General features: G+C 36.8%; 1 protein-coding gene across 4 annotated transcripts in view; it reads left to right on the top strand.

Annotated features, from left to right (window-relative positions):
* UQCC1 (ubiquinol-cytochrome c reductase complex assembly factor 1) overlaps positions 1-15,277 on the top strand; it is a 102,560-nt gene that overhangs the window by 14,068 nt on the left and 73,215 nt on the right. Inside the window, exons 2-5 of one of the 4 annotated variants that reach the window (XM_086702055.1) lie at positions 857-955; positions 10,359-10,454; positions 11,917-12,024; positions 14,853-14,993. In XM_086702055.1, the coding sequence (XP_086558181.1) occupies positions 857-955; positions 10,359-10,454; positions 11,917-12,024; positions 14,853-14,993 (444 nt within the window). The remainder of the gene's footprint in view (positions 1-856; positions 956-10,358; positions 10,455-11,916; positions 12,025-14,852; positions 14,994-15,277) is intronic. The other 3 variants (XM_025931996.2, XM_086702056.1, XM_086702057.1) reach the window with 3 other exon arrangements.

Here is a 15,277-nt window from a genome sequence, read left to right as displayed (position 1 = left end):
CCTGATGCGGGGCTCGAACTCACGGACCGCGAGATCGTGCCCTGGCTGAAGTCGGACGCTTAACCGACTGCGCCACCCAGGCGCCCCTGGCAAAGTGTTTTTAAATAATTTTATATTCAGCCCTCATTGTGGCCCTATAAGTTTTATATAGGTCAAATGAAAGAGACCCTTGGATCCCTCAGAGTTGGTTCCTAGAATAGACATCTCCAGTCCTGTGTACACGAATGCCATTTATACAGTGTGATGTATTTCAGGTTCATAAAATAGAGTAGGCTTCTCAGGTAGCAAGATAGCTCTTCCTTTCCCCAGCCCAGCCTTTCACTTTGGCCCAGAGACCTTTTTGAGGTTGGTTAATACCCTAGGGGGAAACTGAACTTCAGTCATTAACTCTAACAGCCATTTAATCTCTCTCTTTTGTTTTGGAAATCAATTTGGCTTAGTGTTTTCCTACCCTAAAAATGTCAGCCCTAGTTTCTTCATCCTTTTGGGGATGACACTGCTTACTATAAAGGGATTCTATGAAGATCAGATAAATCAGTTTATGAAAAGGCATTGCAGACTCTCAATTTAAATGATAATCTAATTGTAAAATGCCTGAAGTCTACTTATTTTGTTACTCTTCTGAGAGGGAGCCCATGTCCCCCTGCTTGAGTCAGCCTTTACTAGAGTTGTTTTAGTCCATGAATCAGGAATAGGTAGGGGTACATTTTATCCTTGGAGAGATGAGCAGGAGGAAGCTTGTTCCTGGCCCTGTTTTGGAAGTTCTCTTTTCATGTACCCTGTTCTGGCAGAATTTCTAAACTTCTACTCATGGAGTTGGATATAGATTCTTGACAGCCTTTTTTTCTTTCTCTAGAGAAACCGGATTTCCCAGTGGGTTCCAGTATGCAGCCTATTGGTACCTGTGTCCTCTACACAGGCACAGTGGGGCAGGGCTCTGTCTGGTACTTTCCAGGTAAGGTTTGTTGTTCCTTTGCTTGGTATGAAAACCTTAGTGTTTATTTTCAAATGTCATATATTTATAGATTAGCCAAACAAATTGTGTGATGGAAAAACCTCATGAGACCACTTCTGGGTCTCTGTGGTGCCAGCTCAGGACTGATTCCTACAGTATGGTGTCTAGGGCGTTGCTTCTAAATACCCCAGCAGTGGAACTTAGCCTAGGATACCATGCTACAGTCTGATGATTTTTACTGTTGGGAATGTTTCCAGATATTCATCTCAGAGTTAACTGCAGGTTTCTTTTTGTAGCCACATTGTGCCACTTTTATTTGGGGTAAGAAATGTTTCTTCCTTTCTTTTTTTTTTTTCTTTTTATGAACACAGAATCCAAGGAACAATTATTTGAGGCCTTTGTTTATCATTGACCACATGATTCATTACTTTGGACCCTCTTTGAGAGTTTTTTCTCCTGATTTTTGTTAATTATACAAATAATTTAGTAATAAAGGAAATAAAAGTCACCCATGACCTCAAACGTGAAAACATCTGCTGGTTTTTTTCCAGTCCTTATGTAGGACTCCAGTGTGTGCATACTAATTTTTTCCGTAGATACCTTAACAAATATCCACAGAATTTTATTTTCTGGTGCCTTTTCACTTATTGGAGCAGACATTATTCATTTTAGATAGATTGCATAATTATATTTTTTGATGGCTACATGTTATTCTATTTACTTAGACTTTGATACTAAAATTATTTGCAAAAAAAATTTTTTTTTGTCGTAGGCTTTAGTGTAGTTACTATTTCTTGATAGTTTAATAAATTTTTACTTTATTAAAGATGAATTCCTAGGAGGGTATACCCTGGGTCAATGAGTATGGGCAGTTTCTCTCTCCAAAAGGTGGTTTTAGTTTATATTGCCATCAGCAATGTATATATAACTAGTTTTTCATTAACTTCCTCTAAATTGGGTGTTTTAAAAAAAATTTTAACAGGGTAGAAAATGTTATCTTGTTTTGCTTTGTATTTCTTTATCTGTCAAGGTTAAACATTTTTCTGTTTACCAGTTGTATTCCAGTTTCCATATATGGAAAATCATATATGCTTGTATCTTTTCTCCATTTATCTATGGGAATTTATTCATATAAACTCTTACCAATTTATATGAATTCCTTCTGTAGCCATTAACTTCTTTTTCATATGTGATGTGATTAAAATTATTTTTGATATATTATATAATTTATTCATATAAATATATTACAACTATTTAAAATATAGTGTAATTCCCCCTAATTAGTGTGTAAACTTTGCCCTTCTGAGGACATGTATTGTTTGTGCCTGTATTTCCTGAGCTCACTAACCCTGGCACGGAGTAGGCACTGAATGTATGTTGAATGAATGAAGAATATGCCTATACAGAAGAGGCATCTACTTTGTGTAGGCATGCAGGTATTTCTTTTCAGAGTGGGCGACATTCTGTTACTTTTTGTGCATGGAAAATTTTAATAGAATTATCATAGAGTTCTAAGTCATTTGTTTTTGTGTGTATATAGTTGGTGGAGGGGGGAACTCATTGTGTGAATCTGACTTGTGCCTCATTCTTTGAATCAATAAACATTTATTGACTACCTAATATGTATCAGGTACTATATTAGGTTCTGAGACATCATTATAGCAAAACATCCATGTAAATAACTTAGAGTGCTTTATCTCATGCTGACAGGATATAATTTTAGCCAGGGTAAATAAACTAGACATGTGCTTTATTGGCACATCTTCCCACTTCGAGGACCCCTGGTTGGAAAACTCTGATTTTCCTCAGGTACATGTCTGACTAGGAGGCGTATTTAGTTCAGAATTAAGAAGAGCTTTATGTTAATTAGAATTGTGGTGTCATGGAATGGGTGGGCTAAATTTTTACATAGTAAATTTCCTGTTACTGGAAATATTCAGGCAATAGTTGGAAGAGTGTATACTAAGGGCATGACATAAAAGAAACCTTCATTTGTTGAGTAATAGTATCACATGATCTCTAAGATAATGTCCTAGGCTATAATCCTGTTAACCATTTTCAAAAAGCGAGGGACGTTGTATTCTCATCTCTTTGTTTTTTTTTAAGTATTTATTTATTTATTTATTTATTTATTTATTTATTTAGAGAGGGAGGGGCAGAGAGAGAGAATCTTAAGCAGGCTCTCCCCGCTGGAGTCAGTGTGGAGTCCAACGCAGGTCTTGACCCCACAAACCGTGAGATTATGACCTGAGCTGAAATCAAGAGTTCAACACTTAACCAGCTGAGCCACCAGGCACCCCATCATGTCTGTCTTTCCTACATAAACTTAACATTGTGTCATATTTTGGGGTGCCTGAGTGGCTCCGTTGATTAAGCGTCTGACTTTGGCTCAGGTCGTGATCTTGGAGTTCATGAGTTTGGGTCCCAAATTGGGCTTGCTGCTGTCAGCACAGAGCCCACTTTGGATCCTTTCTCCCCCTGCCTCTCTCTCTGCTCCTCCCTCGCTGTTTCTCTCTCTCTCTCTCAAAATAAATAAATAAACTTACAAAAACATTTTAAAGTTCTGTCATATTTTGGTGAGTGTACTTAAATTTTTTTTTATTTTGAAATAATTTACACCTACAGAAAAGTTGTAAAAACAGTAGGGTTCCCAAATACCCTTTGTCTAGCTTTCTCTAATGTTAAGTGTCTTATATAATTATAGTGTAGTTATTGAAACCAGGAAATTAACATTGATATAATGCTATTAACTAATCTATGCAACTCAGTCCAATTTTACCAGTCTTTTCTACTAATGTCCTTTTTTTGGTTCTTCAATTGGGTTTCTTATAATTAGGTCATGCATTTTTGGCAAAAGTGATATTCCCTTCTTAGTGGAAAATATCCGGGATATATAATGCCAGTGTGTCCTATTACTGGTGACATTGACTTTAATCACTTGATTATTAAATTGGTGCCTGTCAGGTTTCCCTACTATGAAGTTACTATTTTCCCTTTTGTAATTAGTAAGTACCATGTGAGCAGATACTTAGAGACTATGCAGATGTCTTGTTTCTCATCATACTTTTGCTCACTACTTTTAGCATCCATCAATAGTTCTTTTTTTGTTGTTGTTAAGATACATAACATTAATTAATTATTTTGAAAGTTGTAGTTTAAAAAAACCCACATAACATTAAATTTACTATGTTAACCATTTGAAGTATATAGTTTAGTAGTGTGAAGTATATTCACATTGTCATACAATAGATCTCTTGAATTTTTTCATCTTGCTGAACTGAAATTCTACACCTGTTACACACTAATTCCACCCCACCCTACCCTTGGCAACCACATTCTACTTTCTGTTTCTATGATTTTGACTATTTTAGATATTACATATGGGTGGAATCATATATTATTTGTCCTTTTGTGACTTATGTTGCTTAGCATATTGTCCTTAAGGTTCATCCATGTTGTAGTATGTGACAGGATTTCCTTCCTTTTTAAGGCTACATAATATTTCATTATATGTATATACCACATTTGCTTTGTCCATTTTGATGGATATTTGGGTTGCTTCCACATCTTGGCTATTGTGCATAATGCTGTATTAATATAGTGTGCAAATATCTCTTCAAGAGCCTGCTTTGAATTCTTTTGGATATATACCCAGAAGTGAGATTGCTGCATCATGTGGTAATTCTGTTGATGGTTCTTGACTGCAGTAATCATTACTCTGGTGTTTGTATAATGATTATTTTCTATTTCCATCATTACTACTATATTTATTGCTTAGAATTGTACTGTAAGGAAGAGGTGTCACTTCTCCATTTATTTATTCAACTATTTATATGAGTATGAGCTCATAGATATTTATTTCCTTCTATGAGTTATAATTTATTATGCCTATTATTTATTTTGTTGATCAGATTGTCCCAGGTTTGGCTGTTAGGACAGTTCCTTTTCTACATGCTTTCATTATTTTTGAACATTCTTTATTTCCTAGCACCACAAGATGTTTCAGGTTTATCTTGTATTTTCTTTGCTTTAGTCCTAGATTCAACAGTTTCTCCTAAGGAGCCCTGATTCCTTTAATTGGAGAATGATATTTGGAATGTTTAGAAATCTACATCTTTGTGCTAGGTGTGCATGAGCATATGTTATTGACCCCTATTTAGGTTTTTGAAAGCAGCTTGATGTAGGGGAAAAAAGATAGCTCTGAATATGTGTTTAATCCCTTAATGAACTTTACTTCTGGGCTTAAGTGTCCTCATTTCCAAAATAGGAAAAAATACTACCAACCTTGCAAAATTGTTGTGAGATGATGCAAGTAAAACATCAAGCATATACGTCCTGGGCATATAGGAGAGCTTCAATAAATTGTAACTGCTGTTTTGTTGCTATTTGTATGTTCATTGCTACTTGGGTAAATTTCATCCTTACTGTATATACTGAAACAAACAAACAAAAATATTGTCCTAAAACTACCTTAAGCAAGTTGCAAACTCTCCCTAGTTCTTAGTTTCCTCATCTGTGAAATGAAAAGTTTGGACCTAGATCTCAGATTTCTTCCAGCTCAAGTGTTGTTATTCTGAGTTACTCCTTAGTTCTTCAGTTGCTTTTTCTCCAAGCTAAACATTTTAGCCTTTCATTTTAATTCCTTTTAACCTTTCCACTAGGACCTTTTATTCATCTCTTTGATCACTCCTGTGGTTATTTTCTGGACTTCTCCAGATTGTCCTTCTATTTAAAAAAAAAGAAAAAAGAAAAAAATCTACCTAAGTTTTATTGAGTGCCGACTCTATGCCCAGAATGATATTGAGCAATGGGACAGAAAATAAAAGAGGTGTAAGGTAGACTGTGCCTTGGTAGAGCTTTTTAAAAGAACAGATACATACACCCACAATATTCAGTAATTGCTTGAGTCCTTCCCTCCTTTCCTTCCTTTTTTCTTTTTTCCCCTTCCTCTTCCCTTCCCTTCCCCCTTCCTCTTCCTTTCCTTCTTTCCCCTTCCCTTCCTCCTTTCCCCTTCCCTACCCTTCCCTTCCCCCTTTCCTACCCTTCCCTTTCCCCTTCTCTCCCCTTTCCCTTTCCCTTCTCTCTTTCCTTTCTCCTTCTCTCCCCTTCCGCTCCCTCCTCTACCCTATCCCCTTCCTCCTTCCCTTCTCTTCCTCTTTCCCTTCTTTTCCCCCTTCCCTTCCCTTCTCCTTGCCCTCCTTCTCCTCCTCCCCTTCCCCTTCCCCTCTCCCTTCCTCTTTCAGATCAGGGAGGTCTCTACTTTTAGAATTTTTTGAAAACAAAAAATAAAAGTGAAATGTTATATTCATTTTAATGAGGGGCTGTCTGCAAAAGAGTATCATTGGAGTTGTCTGGAGCAGGTCTTTGCATTTATGTTATGCATTGTAGTTTGCTTATCTTTTTCACATTGTTTTATTTGGTTCTCAAAACAAATTTATGATAGGCAGAGCTGGGGCTTCTGACTCAATGTTTTCTCTTCCATCATACTGTACTTTCTCAACTTTGTCTTCTCACTCACCTTCTCTATCCTGCCCACTTCTTTTTTTTTCTTAATTACTTTTTGATGTTTATTTATTTTAGACAGAGAGAGAGAGAGAGAGAGAGAGAGAGAGAGAGTGGGGGAGGGGCAGAGAAAGAGGGAGACACAAAATCTGAAGCAGGCTCCAGGCTCTGAGCTGTCGGCACAGAGCCCGATGCGGGGCTCAAACCCACAAACCATGAGATCATGACCTGAGTCGAAGTCAGACACCCAACCTAGTGAGCCACCCAGGTGCCCCCATATCCTGCCCACTTCTTAAGGCTTCTTTGTGAAGTCTTTTTGGATGACTCTAGGTAATTCTTTTCTCCCTCCAAATTTCTGTTGTTTACACTGTTCATTACATACCTTTAAGCATTTTTGTACATTTTATTGAAGTATAATAAAAATACAGAAAAAGGCATAAATCATAAGTGTACAGCTGAACTAATCATTACAAAGTGAGCTAACCAGCACCCAGATCAAGAAATAGAACCCAAGAAGCTCCTTGATCCCCCCAGTCACCACCCATAACCAAGTTTAACCAGTCTTCACTTTGAATATCATAAAATAATTTTATCTTTTAAACATACAGTATATACTCTCTTGTGTTTGTCTGCTTTCACTCAACTTTGTTTTAGAAATTCATCAATATTGTTCTGTGTAGTTATAGTTTATTCATTCTCATTATTGTGTAGTATACTATTATAAAAATATACCATGATTCATTTATCCATTTATCCATTGATGGGTACTTGGATTATTTCCAGTTTCGGCTATTATTAATAGTGCTGCTCTGAACATTCTTGTATATGTTTTTTTTGTAAACACATTTCTGTTGGGCTGTATACTTAGAAGTTGAATTGCTGAGTTTTATAGAATGTGTATACATTCAGCTTCTTTGGATACAGCCAAATAATTTTTCAGAGTGATTGTACCATTTTACACTTCCACCAGAAGTGTATGAGAGTTCTGGTTGCTCTGCAGCTTTGCTAACACTTCTGTGTGTGTGTGTGTGTGTGTGTGTGTGTGTATGATCTTTAACCATTTTAAAATATGGTAGTTGGTTCTGTTTCTTGTGTAGTGAGTCTTCTTTCTTTTCTCCACAAGACTATGAATTCTTCGAGGATAGGGATTGTCTGTATTCTAAAACTGGACATAAAGACTGGCATATTGTGTGCATTTAATAAAGGTTGGGTGAGTGCAGCATGTATGCATGGCATGTATGTAGATAAGGACAAGAAGGAAATAAGAAATAACCATGTAAGTGGTTGAGTTTGTTCATTCAACACATGCTTGAGTGTTTCCCATATCTAACATGCTATACTTGATTCTGGTAATATACCTAGTTTCTACCAAAACTGTTTTTAGATAAAATGGTCAGAGAAGGCCTCTTTGAAAAAGTGACATTTGAATATTTCAGAGTAGTTTTTTCTTTTACAAAAGTTATTTATTGGTATATTTTCAATTTAAATAAAGGAAAAAATTGATGTCTTTAAAGGTCAAGGGAGTCTTTTTTGAGGGGCAAGTAAGTAAATGTGTGTGTTTATATATATGTGTAGGTATGGGGAAACTAGGTGGTGTCCTTGGTGTTAGGTACCTGGGTACTTCAGTAGTTCAAATAGTGTTAAATGTTAGCTCATGAATAATGGTCAGACAGAAATACAGCAGTTGGTGAGACAGTCACATAGGGAATCCATTGGTTACTCCTGGAGCTATATAATCTATATATAGGATCATGTAATCTAGTAGAAGAGAACTTGCTAGTTGTAATTGTTGTCAATTGTGTTCTTTGAACCTGTTTTAAGTGCTTTGTGTTCTAGGTGGACCATTACGTTGATGTATGTGATGTAATGGGAGGTAGTCTGTATTTAGTCTGTTTTACAGAGCCTACTTAGTACCTATGAGTTAAAGCATAAGTATTCCTGGGACTGAACAGAAGAATCCTAACTAGTTTTTTAATATCTTTATTTGGAAAGAAAAGTAAATGGTAATTCTTGATTAGAAATTCCATCTTTCCCTAATTAGCATTAAAGAAAAAAATCATTTTCATTTCATGTGTCTCCTCTCTTCTTGGAATAAACCAGAATTAAAGGGGTGACCCTCCTTCTGCTTCCTCTCACCCCTTTTTTGGTAAAGGTAATATGATAGTATTGAGATTTTGGAAACTATATTCCTAAATTCATCCATAATTCTAATTTAACAACATAACTCTTTCATTTCTGTATGTTTCTTTCTAGAGATGCCCATATACGTTCTTGTTTTTACCTATAATTTTATACATATAAGTGTTTCCATGTTGTCAGAAATAATGAGCTTTATTTTATTTTATTTTTTTTTAATTTTTTTTTTTTCAACGTTTATTTATTTTTGGGACAGAGAGAGACAGAGCATGAACGAGGGAGGGGCAGAGAGAGAGAGGGAGACACAGAATCGGAAACAGGCTCCAGGCTCTGAGCCATCAGCCCAGAGCCTGACGCGGGGCTCGAACTCACGGACCGCGAGATCGTGACCTGGCCGAAGTCGGACGCTTAACCGACTGCGCCACCCAGGCGCCCCAGAAATAATGAGCTTTAATGTAAACTATGGACTTTGGGTGATAATGATGTGTCAGGGTAGGTTCATCTGTTGTAACAAATGCACCACTGCTGGGAGATGGTGATAGTGTCAGATAAGTGTATAGAGAAGGGGTTTATGGGAGCTCTCTGTATTTCCCTCAATTTTTCTGTGAAGCTAAAGCTGTTTGAAAAAATAAAGTCTATTAAAAAATCTCAGTGACTACCTGATTTTTCCATTGAATAATTTTACTGTAATTTAATTAACCATCTTATTGGAAATCTTATTGGACTTTTTCCCCCCCGAGTTTTCACTCTTGTGAAAAATGCTACAGTGAGGCTCTCTTACTTGAAAATTTTTTCCCTTAGGAATTTATTTTCAAAGCTATGTTTATTAGTCTTGATTTTTTAAAAATTTTTTTAATGTTTATTTTATTTATTTTTGAGAGACAGAGAGAGACAGCATGAGCAGGAGAGGGCAGAGAGAGAGAGAGGGAGACCCAGAATATGAAGCAGGCTCCAGGCTCTGAGCTGTTAGCACAGAGCCTGACGCGGGGCTTGAACTCACAAGCGGTGAGATCGTGACCTGAGCCGAAGTCAGCCGCTCAACCGACTGAGCCACCCAGACGCCCCTATTAGTCTTGATTTTAATACCAACCTAATAGTGTTATGGTGATAATTAAATAAGGTAATACATGTAAGGCGCTTAGCATAGTACCTGGCACATGATAGTTGAAAATAATGGTTATTTTATTGCCAAAGTGCATTCAAATGCAATGTGAACATAAAAGGGAGGCAATTCTGATCTGAACAACAGTAATTTTGGTGATGATGGTGATGATGGAAGTTTCCACTATTTATTATTTTGTGAAAGGTACTTTACATGTGTTATCTTCTTTAATCCTCCCTACAACTGAGGTTCAGTAAGTTGCTTATGGCCACCCAGCTTGTAAGTGGCAGAAGCAGGTTTTAAACTTAAAATGGACTGTTAAGAGTCTTTCCCCCCCCATATTCCACACTGCTACTAATGTTTAGATAGGTATTTATTGCAATTCTGGTTCCTAGAATTGACTCAGATTTATTTAGTTCCAGGTTTCCAGGACAGAATCCTTTCATTTATTCATGTATCTAGGAGATGTTTATTGAGTATCTACCATGTATCAGATACCATTTTAGTGCCCATCTTGGATTCGTTTAGTGATCACATGACCAGGAGCTAGGTTAAACAAGGTTGGAAAGATACTATGGTCTTTGCTTTGAAGTAGCTCTACTCAGATTAACTACGTGAATGCTCTCTGTTGCTTACATCTGTTTTTTTTTTTTTAATCCCTAGTGGCCTCAGATAAGCCAGTCCCTAGCGTGTGGTGGATCAGAACAGATTCCTGGGATAGATGTACAGTGGAATAGGAAGTATCATACCACAAATAAGGTGAGAATTATTAGTGCTTTCTACATTTATAGATTATTTTCATACAGGTGTTCTTGTCTGAATCTCAGTAAAATTGTTAGCTGGATGAGGAAAGGAATTTTATTGAATGCAGAAAGTGAGGCTCAAGGAAGTGAACTGACTTGCCCAAGGTCACAAGGATAAGTGACAGACCAACTGAATATTTGATTGAACTGAAGACTTCTGATCCAGTGTCCTGTATTTCTTCCACTGTAGTGTCTTGCTTGGAAAACACTATTATTTTTTTAATTTTTAAAAAATGTTTACTTATTTTTGAGAGAGAGAGAGAGAGTGTGGGAGAGGTGCAAAGAGAGAGGGAGACACAGAATACAAAGCAGGCTCCAGGCTCTGAGCTGTCAGCCCAGAGCCCACGGTGGGGCTTAAACTCAAAAAACCATGAGATCATGACCTGAGCCAAAGTCAGATGCTTAACTGACTGAGCCTCTCAGGTGCCCCTGGAAGACACTTTAGAGAAGAAAGTTGTTGTGGATTTTTTATGCTAAAAATAAAATAATATTTAACTTTTGCGGAATTTCTTTCTTATTTTTTTTTTAGAATTTTAATTTATTTATTTTTAGAGAGAGCAGATGTTCACAAGCAGAGAAGAAGGTAGAGGGGGAGGGAGGGAGAGAGAGAGAGAAAGAGAGAGAGAAAGAAAGAAAGAAAGAAAGAAAGAAAGAAAGAAAGAAAGAAAGAAAGAAAGAAAGAAAATCTCAAGCAGACTTCATGTTCAGTGTGGAGCCCGACATGGGGCTCAATCCTGTGACCCTGGGATTATGACCTGAGCCGAAATCAAGAGTCAGATGCTCAACTAATTGAGCGAGCCACCCAGGTGCCCTCTGGAGAATTTCTTATTGATTATATAGCCTGCCTTCATTTGGAGAAGCTTAGCATTAGAGTAAGTTTTTCTTGGAGTTTATTTGCAAACTATAAGACTCATATCTTCTATAGTTATTAATAAAATTTGTTATGCTAAAAAAATATGAGTTTAGAAACATTTATTCAGTGCTTGCTTTGGGTGACTATGATTTTGAATGACTTTTGACTTTCAGACAGTAGTTCTCTTTCCTTTTCCTGTTATGTCAAAAACATACAACATTCTTCTCAGAATTCTTTGGGAGATGAGGGTCAAGATATCCTTTTAAAAGTATTCTTTTCCATAGAATTTTTATTCTGATAGCCCAAATCTATCATTTTCTAGACATGGGTTCATAGGCATATGGTCAGTGAGATGGCTCTGAAATTTCGAGGACACATATCAGATAGAATTCCAGATGTGTTTGCATTGAGTGATAAGATGCCCAGAAAAATGAGAATTAAAAATTCTAGGTGGAAAAAAAAATCTAAGCAATAAAAATGTGCTTAGGCCTAATGAGAAACAAAAGCATTCTTTTTAAAAAATTATTTTGCAACTAATTTTGTCCCCTTCTTTTTGATTAAATAGCTTTTTACTACCAAGGATTCCCCACAGCCTGTTGAGGAGAAAGTTGGTACCTTCACAAAAATAATAGAAGCCATGGGATTTACAGGACCTTTGAAATACAGTAAATGGGTAAAGTCTTTTTAAGTTCTTCTCATTTTCTTTTTGGGCTTTGTGCTTTCTGCTCCTCATAGAAGATTTTTTAAAGCTTCTGTTTTGCTTTTGTGAAATTCATGTATTATTTTGAGAACTTGAAAATGTGTTGTCTCCCTCCACCTTCCCATTCTAAATCTATGTAACATGTGGGGCTGAACTACTCCCTCATTCCTTTAGCCTGATTCCTTAGAAGTATCTCAGTGCAAGCTAAGACTGGGCTTTCCAGGATCTTGTTACATGATATGCCATACAAATGAGTTCTAAGGAAGTAGATGGGCCAAATGTTCTGAAGGGCAGCATTCTTAAGAAAATATTACTCTCTGATGAATCCATATTCATAAATCATTTTTTCACTAGGTCATTATAGTGATTTTTGTTAAAATTTTATTAATAAGCATGTTTTAAATTAACTAGTCAATTGTGCAATTTATTGTAATTCTTATGGAGGGTTATTTGCTAGCTGTATCATTCCTAGTCAAGCCTTGGCCTAGCACGTTATCTGTTTTATAGTAATTGCTATATATGAATGAATATCTTCTCTGCATCAGGTGCATATTGCCCGTGGGTTTTTATAACAGTGCCTCTAACTAATTAAAATAATAAAACATTAATCATTGAGTTTTTCTCAGCCCAGTTATCTCCTGATGCTGGCATTTCTCTCTATTTTTATAGCAGAATGCCTTTTAGTGCTTTTCAAGGGTTGTTAGAATGTTGGATAAGCCTAATCAGTCATAAATTCTGTATTAATCAAAAGCAAATCAATGCAAAGCAGTAAGGAGGACTTTTCTAGAAAACATAGCTTTGCCCTAAATGATCAAATAATGACAGTTATACCATTTTAACAGGGTGAATTCAAATTAGAATTTGAATTTTATTACAGACTTTACTTGTAGTTTCTTCTTGGAATGTCTAGCTCTCTTCCTAACAGTTCTCATTGCAGCAAGTATAGGCTTCTCTCTGTATCTCCTTTTTACATAAATTCTGAAAAGCAAATCGTGATTCCACAAGCATATTAAAAAAATTTTTTTTAAGTTTATTTATTTATTTATTTTTGAGAGAGGCAGAGACAGCACAGGTGGGGAAGGGCAGATAGAGAGGGAAAGAGGGAACCCCAGGCAGGCTGTGCATTGCCAGTGCAGAGCCCAGTGTGGGGCTCGAACCCATGAAACCACGAGATTATGGGCTGAGCTGAAACCAAGAGTCAGATGCTCAACCGGTGCCCCAAGCATTTTGTTTTTAAGGGGCTTTGAAAAGTATAGAAGATAACACGCATCAGGCACCTAGGTAGCTCAGTCGGTTAAGTGTCCAACCTCGGCTCAGGTCATGATCTTGTGGTTGGTGAGTTTGAGCGCCCCCCCCCCCCCCCCCCCCCCGCCCGCCATACACACACCGGGCTCTGTACAGACAGCTCAGAGCCCAGAGCCTGCTTCGGATTCTGTGTCTCCCTCTCTCTGCCCTCTCCTACTCGTGCTCTTGCCTCTCCCTGTCTCTCTCAAAAATAAATAAACATCAAAAAAAATTAGAAAAAAAGATAACACATATCCTAGGTAATGATGATGTTCTTGAGACCCTAAGACTATGAAGTGCCTTCCTAATCATCAGTGAAATATTAATTATATTCATTAAAGTTATCTTTTTTACATCTTAATTTTTTGGCAAATGATAATCATTAGTATATTTGGTAATGTTTTTAATAAGAATCTTTTCCCTTATTAAAAAATGTTTGTGATTATGGCATTTGGTTTTAAAAGCTAGTGTATTTTGTTTGAAAGTTAGAAATTAATTAAAAGAGAAGGGAAATGAGAGCAGAAAGAAAGAAAAAAAAGGGAAAAATTTACTGTTTTATTTATTTCTTGATGGTTGAGTTCCACTTGGTTGCTACCATTGCTTTGTCTAGTCTGTTTTTTTATGATTCCAGAGGGAAAGTTGGCTACCATTTGAAGGATTACTAAATCATCAGGAAAATTTCTTCACTGTTGTAGTTTAAGTTAGCCTTTGATTTTTGTTGGTTCCTTTGTGACCTCAACAAAGTGCTTAATATTTGCATTTTAAAGTCTTTTGTGATGTGGTAGTGTCTACTTTCTGTAACTTTTATTTTTTTAGTTTGTGATAGAAACATCAAAGTATGACATTCTAGTAAAATATAGGTGGGAAAACATAGGTATAACTTTCCATTTTGAGAGATTGCAAGCCCTTTTCAGCAAATGTTGACTCAGAAATCTATGGCTAGACCCTTGGATTGGATTGCCCTGGAAAGATTCTTTGAGTTTTGTGTTTTCGTATGTCTTTCATTAGGGAGAAAAATATCTGCTTGACGGCAATATCAACTGTCTTTCCTCCATTTTTTTTTCCGTAACATTTAAAAAAAAAAATTTTTTTTTTTAACGTTTATTTATTTTTGAGACAGAGAGCATGAACGGGGGAGGGTCAGAAGGAGGGAGACACAGAATCTGAAACAGGCTCCAGGCTCTGAGCTGTCAGCACAGAGCCCGACGCGGAGCTCGAACTCACGGACTGTGAGATCATGACCTGAGCCGAAGTCGGCCGCTTAACCGTCTGAGCCACCCAGGCGCCCCTTCCGTAACATTTTCATGTGTAGTTTCATTTTTCTTCTAGATTCATATTTAGGAATTTAAATGTAGCTTTTCCTTACCTATTTGTCCTAAAATAAACATTCTTTCCCATTATCTTTATGTGGCAGTATCAGATAAAACAAGGACAATGTTTATCAGGTTCAGCCACATGCCATAGAATAGGCAGTTTCCAGACTAACATAAAACCAAAAAATTCTTTCTGTTCAGAAGGACACTGACAAACTGGAATGTACTCAGAAGTGGGCAGTGAGTTTTGTGAACGCTTCAGAAAGTGTGTTGAATGAAGAGTGGTTGAAAGAAATAGGAATGCTTAACCTGGAAAAGAGAAGACATGATGACGTTTCTTCTCAGGTATTTGTAAAAAGAGAGAGAGAGAGAGAGAGAGAGAGAGAGAGAGAGACTTAATCTAACTAAGGTATTCCAGTGGGCAGTGGATGTTTCATGAATGTTACATGAAGCAGATTTTACATTCAACAAAACAAAAATCTAACAACAAGAATTGTCCTTTCGGGGGATAGGTAACCTCACAAGGTCATTGGACTTGTTTTAACAGTGGCCCAGATGGTTGACTGTGAATCAAGAATGTTGTAGAAGGAATTCCAGTATGAAATAGAAGGTTCAAATGACTTCAAAGC

This window comes from Puma concolor, chromosome A3 (genome assembly GCF_028749965.1).
Source record: "Puma concolor isolate L17-30 chromosome A3, mPumCon1.1.hap2, whole genome shotgun sequence".
Taxonomy (NCBI): Eukaryota; Metazoa; Chordata; class Mammalia; order Carnivora; family Felidae; genus Puma; species Puma concolor.
The sequence above is the reverse complement of the archived record's forward strand: the minus strand, read 5'-3'. Positions and strand labels throughout refer to the sequence as shown.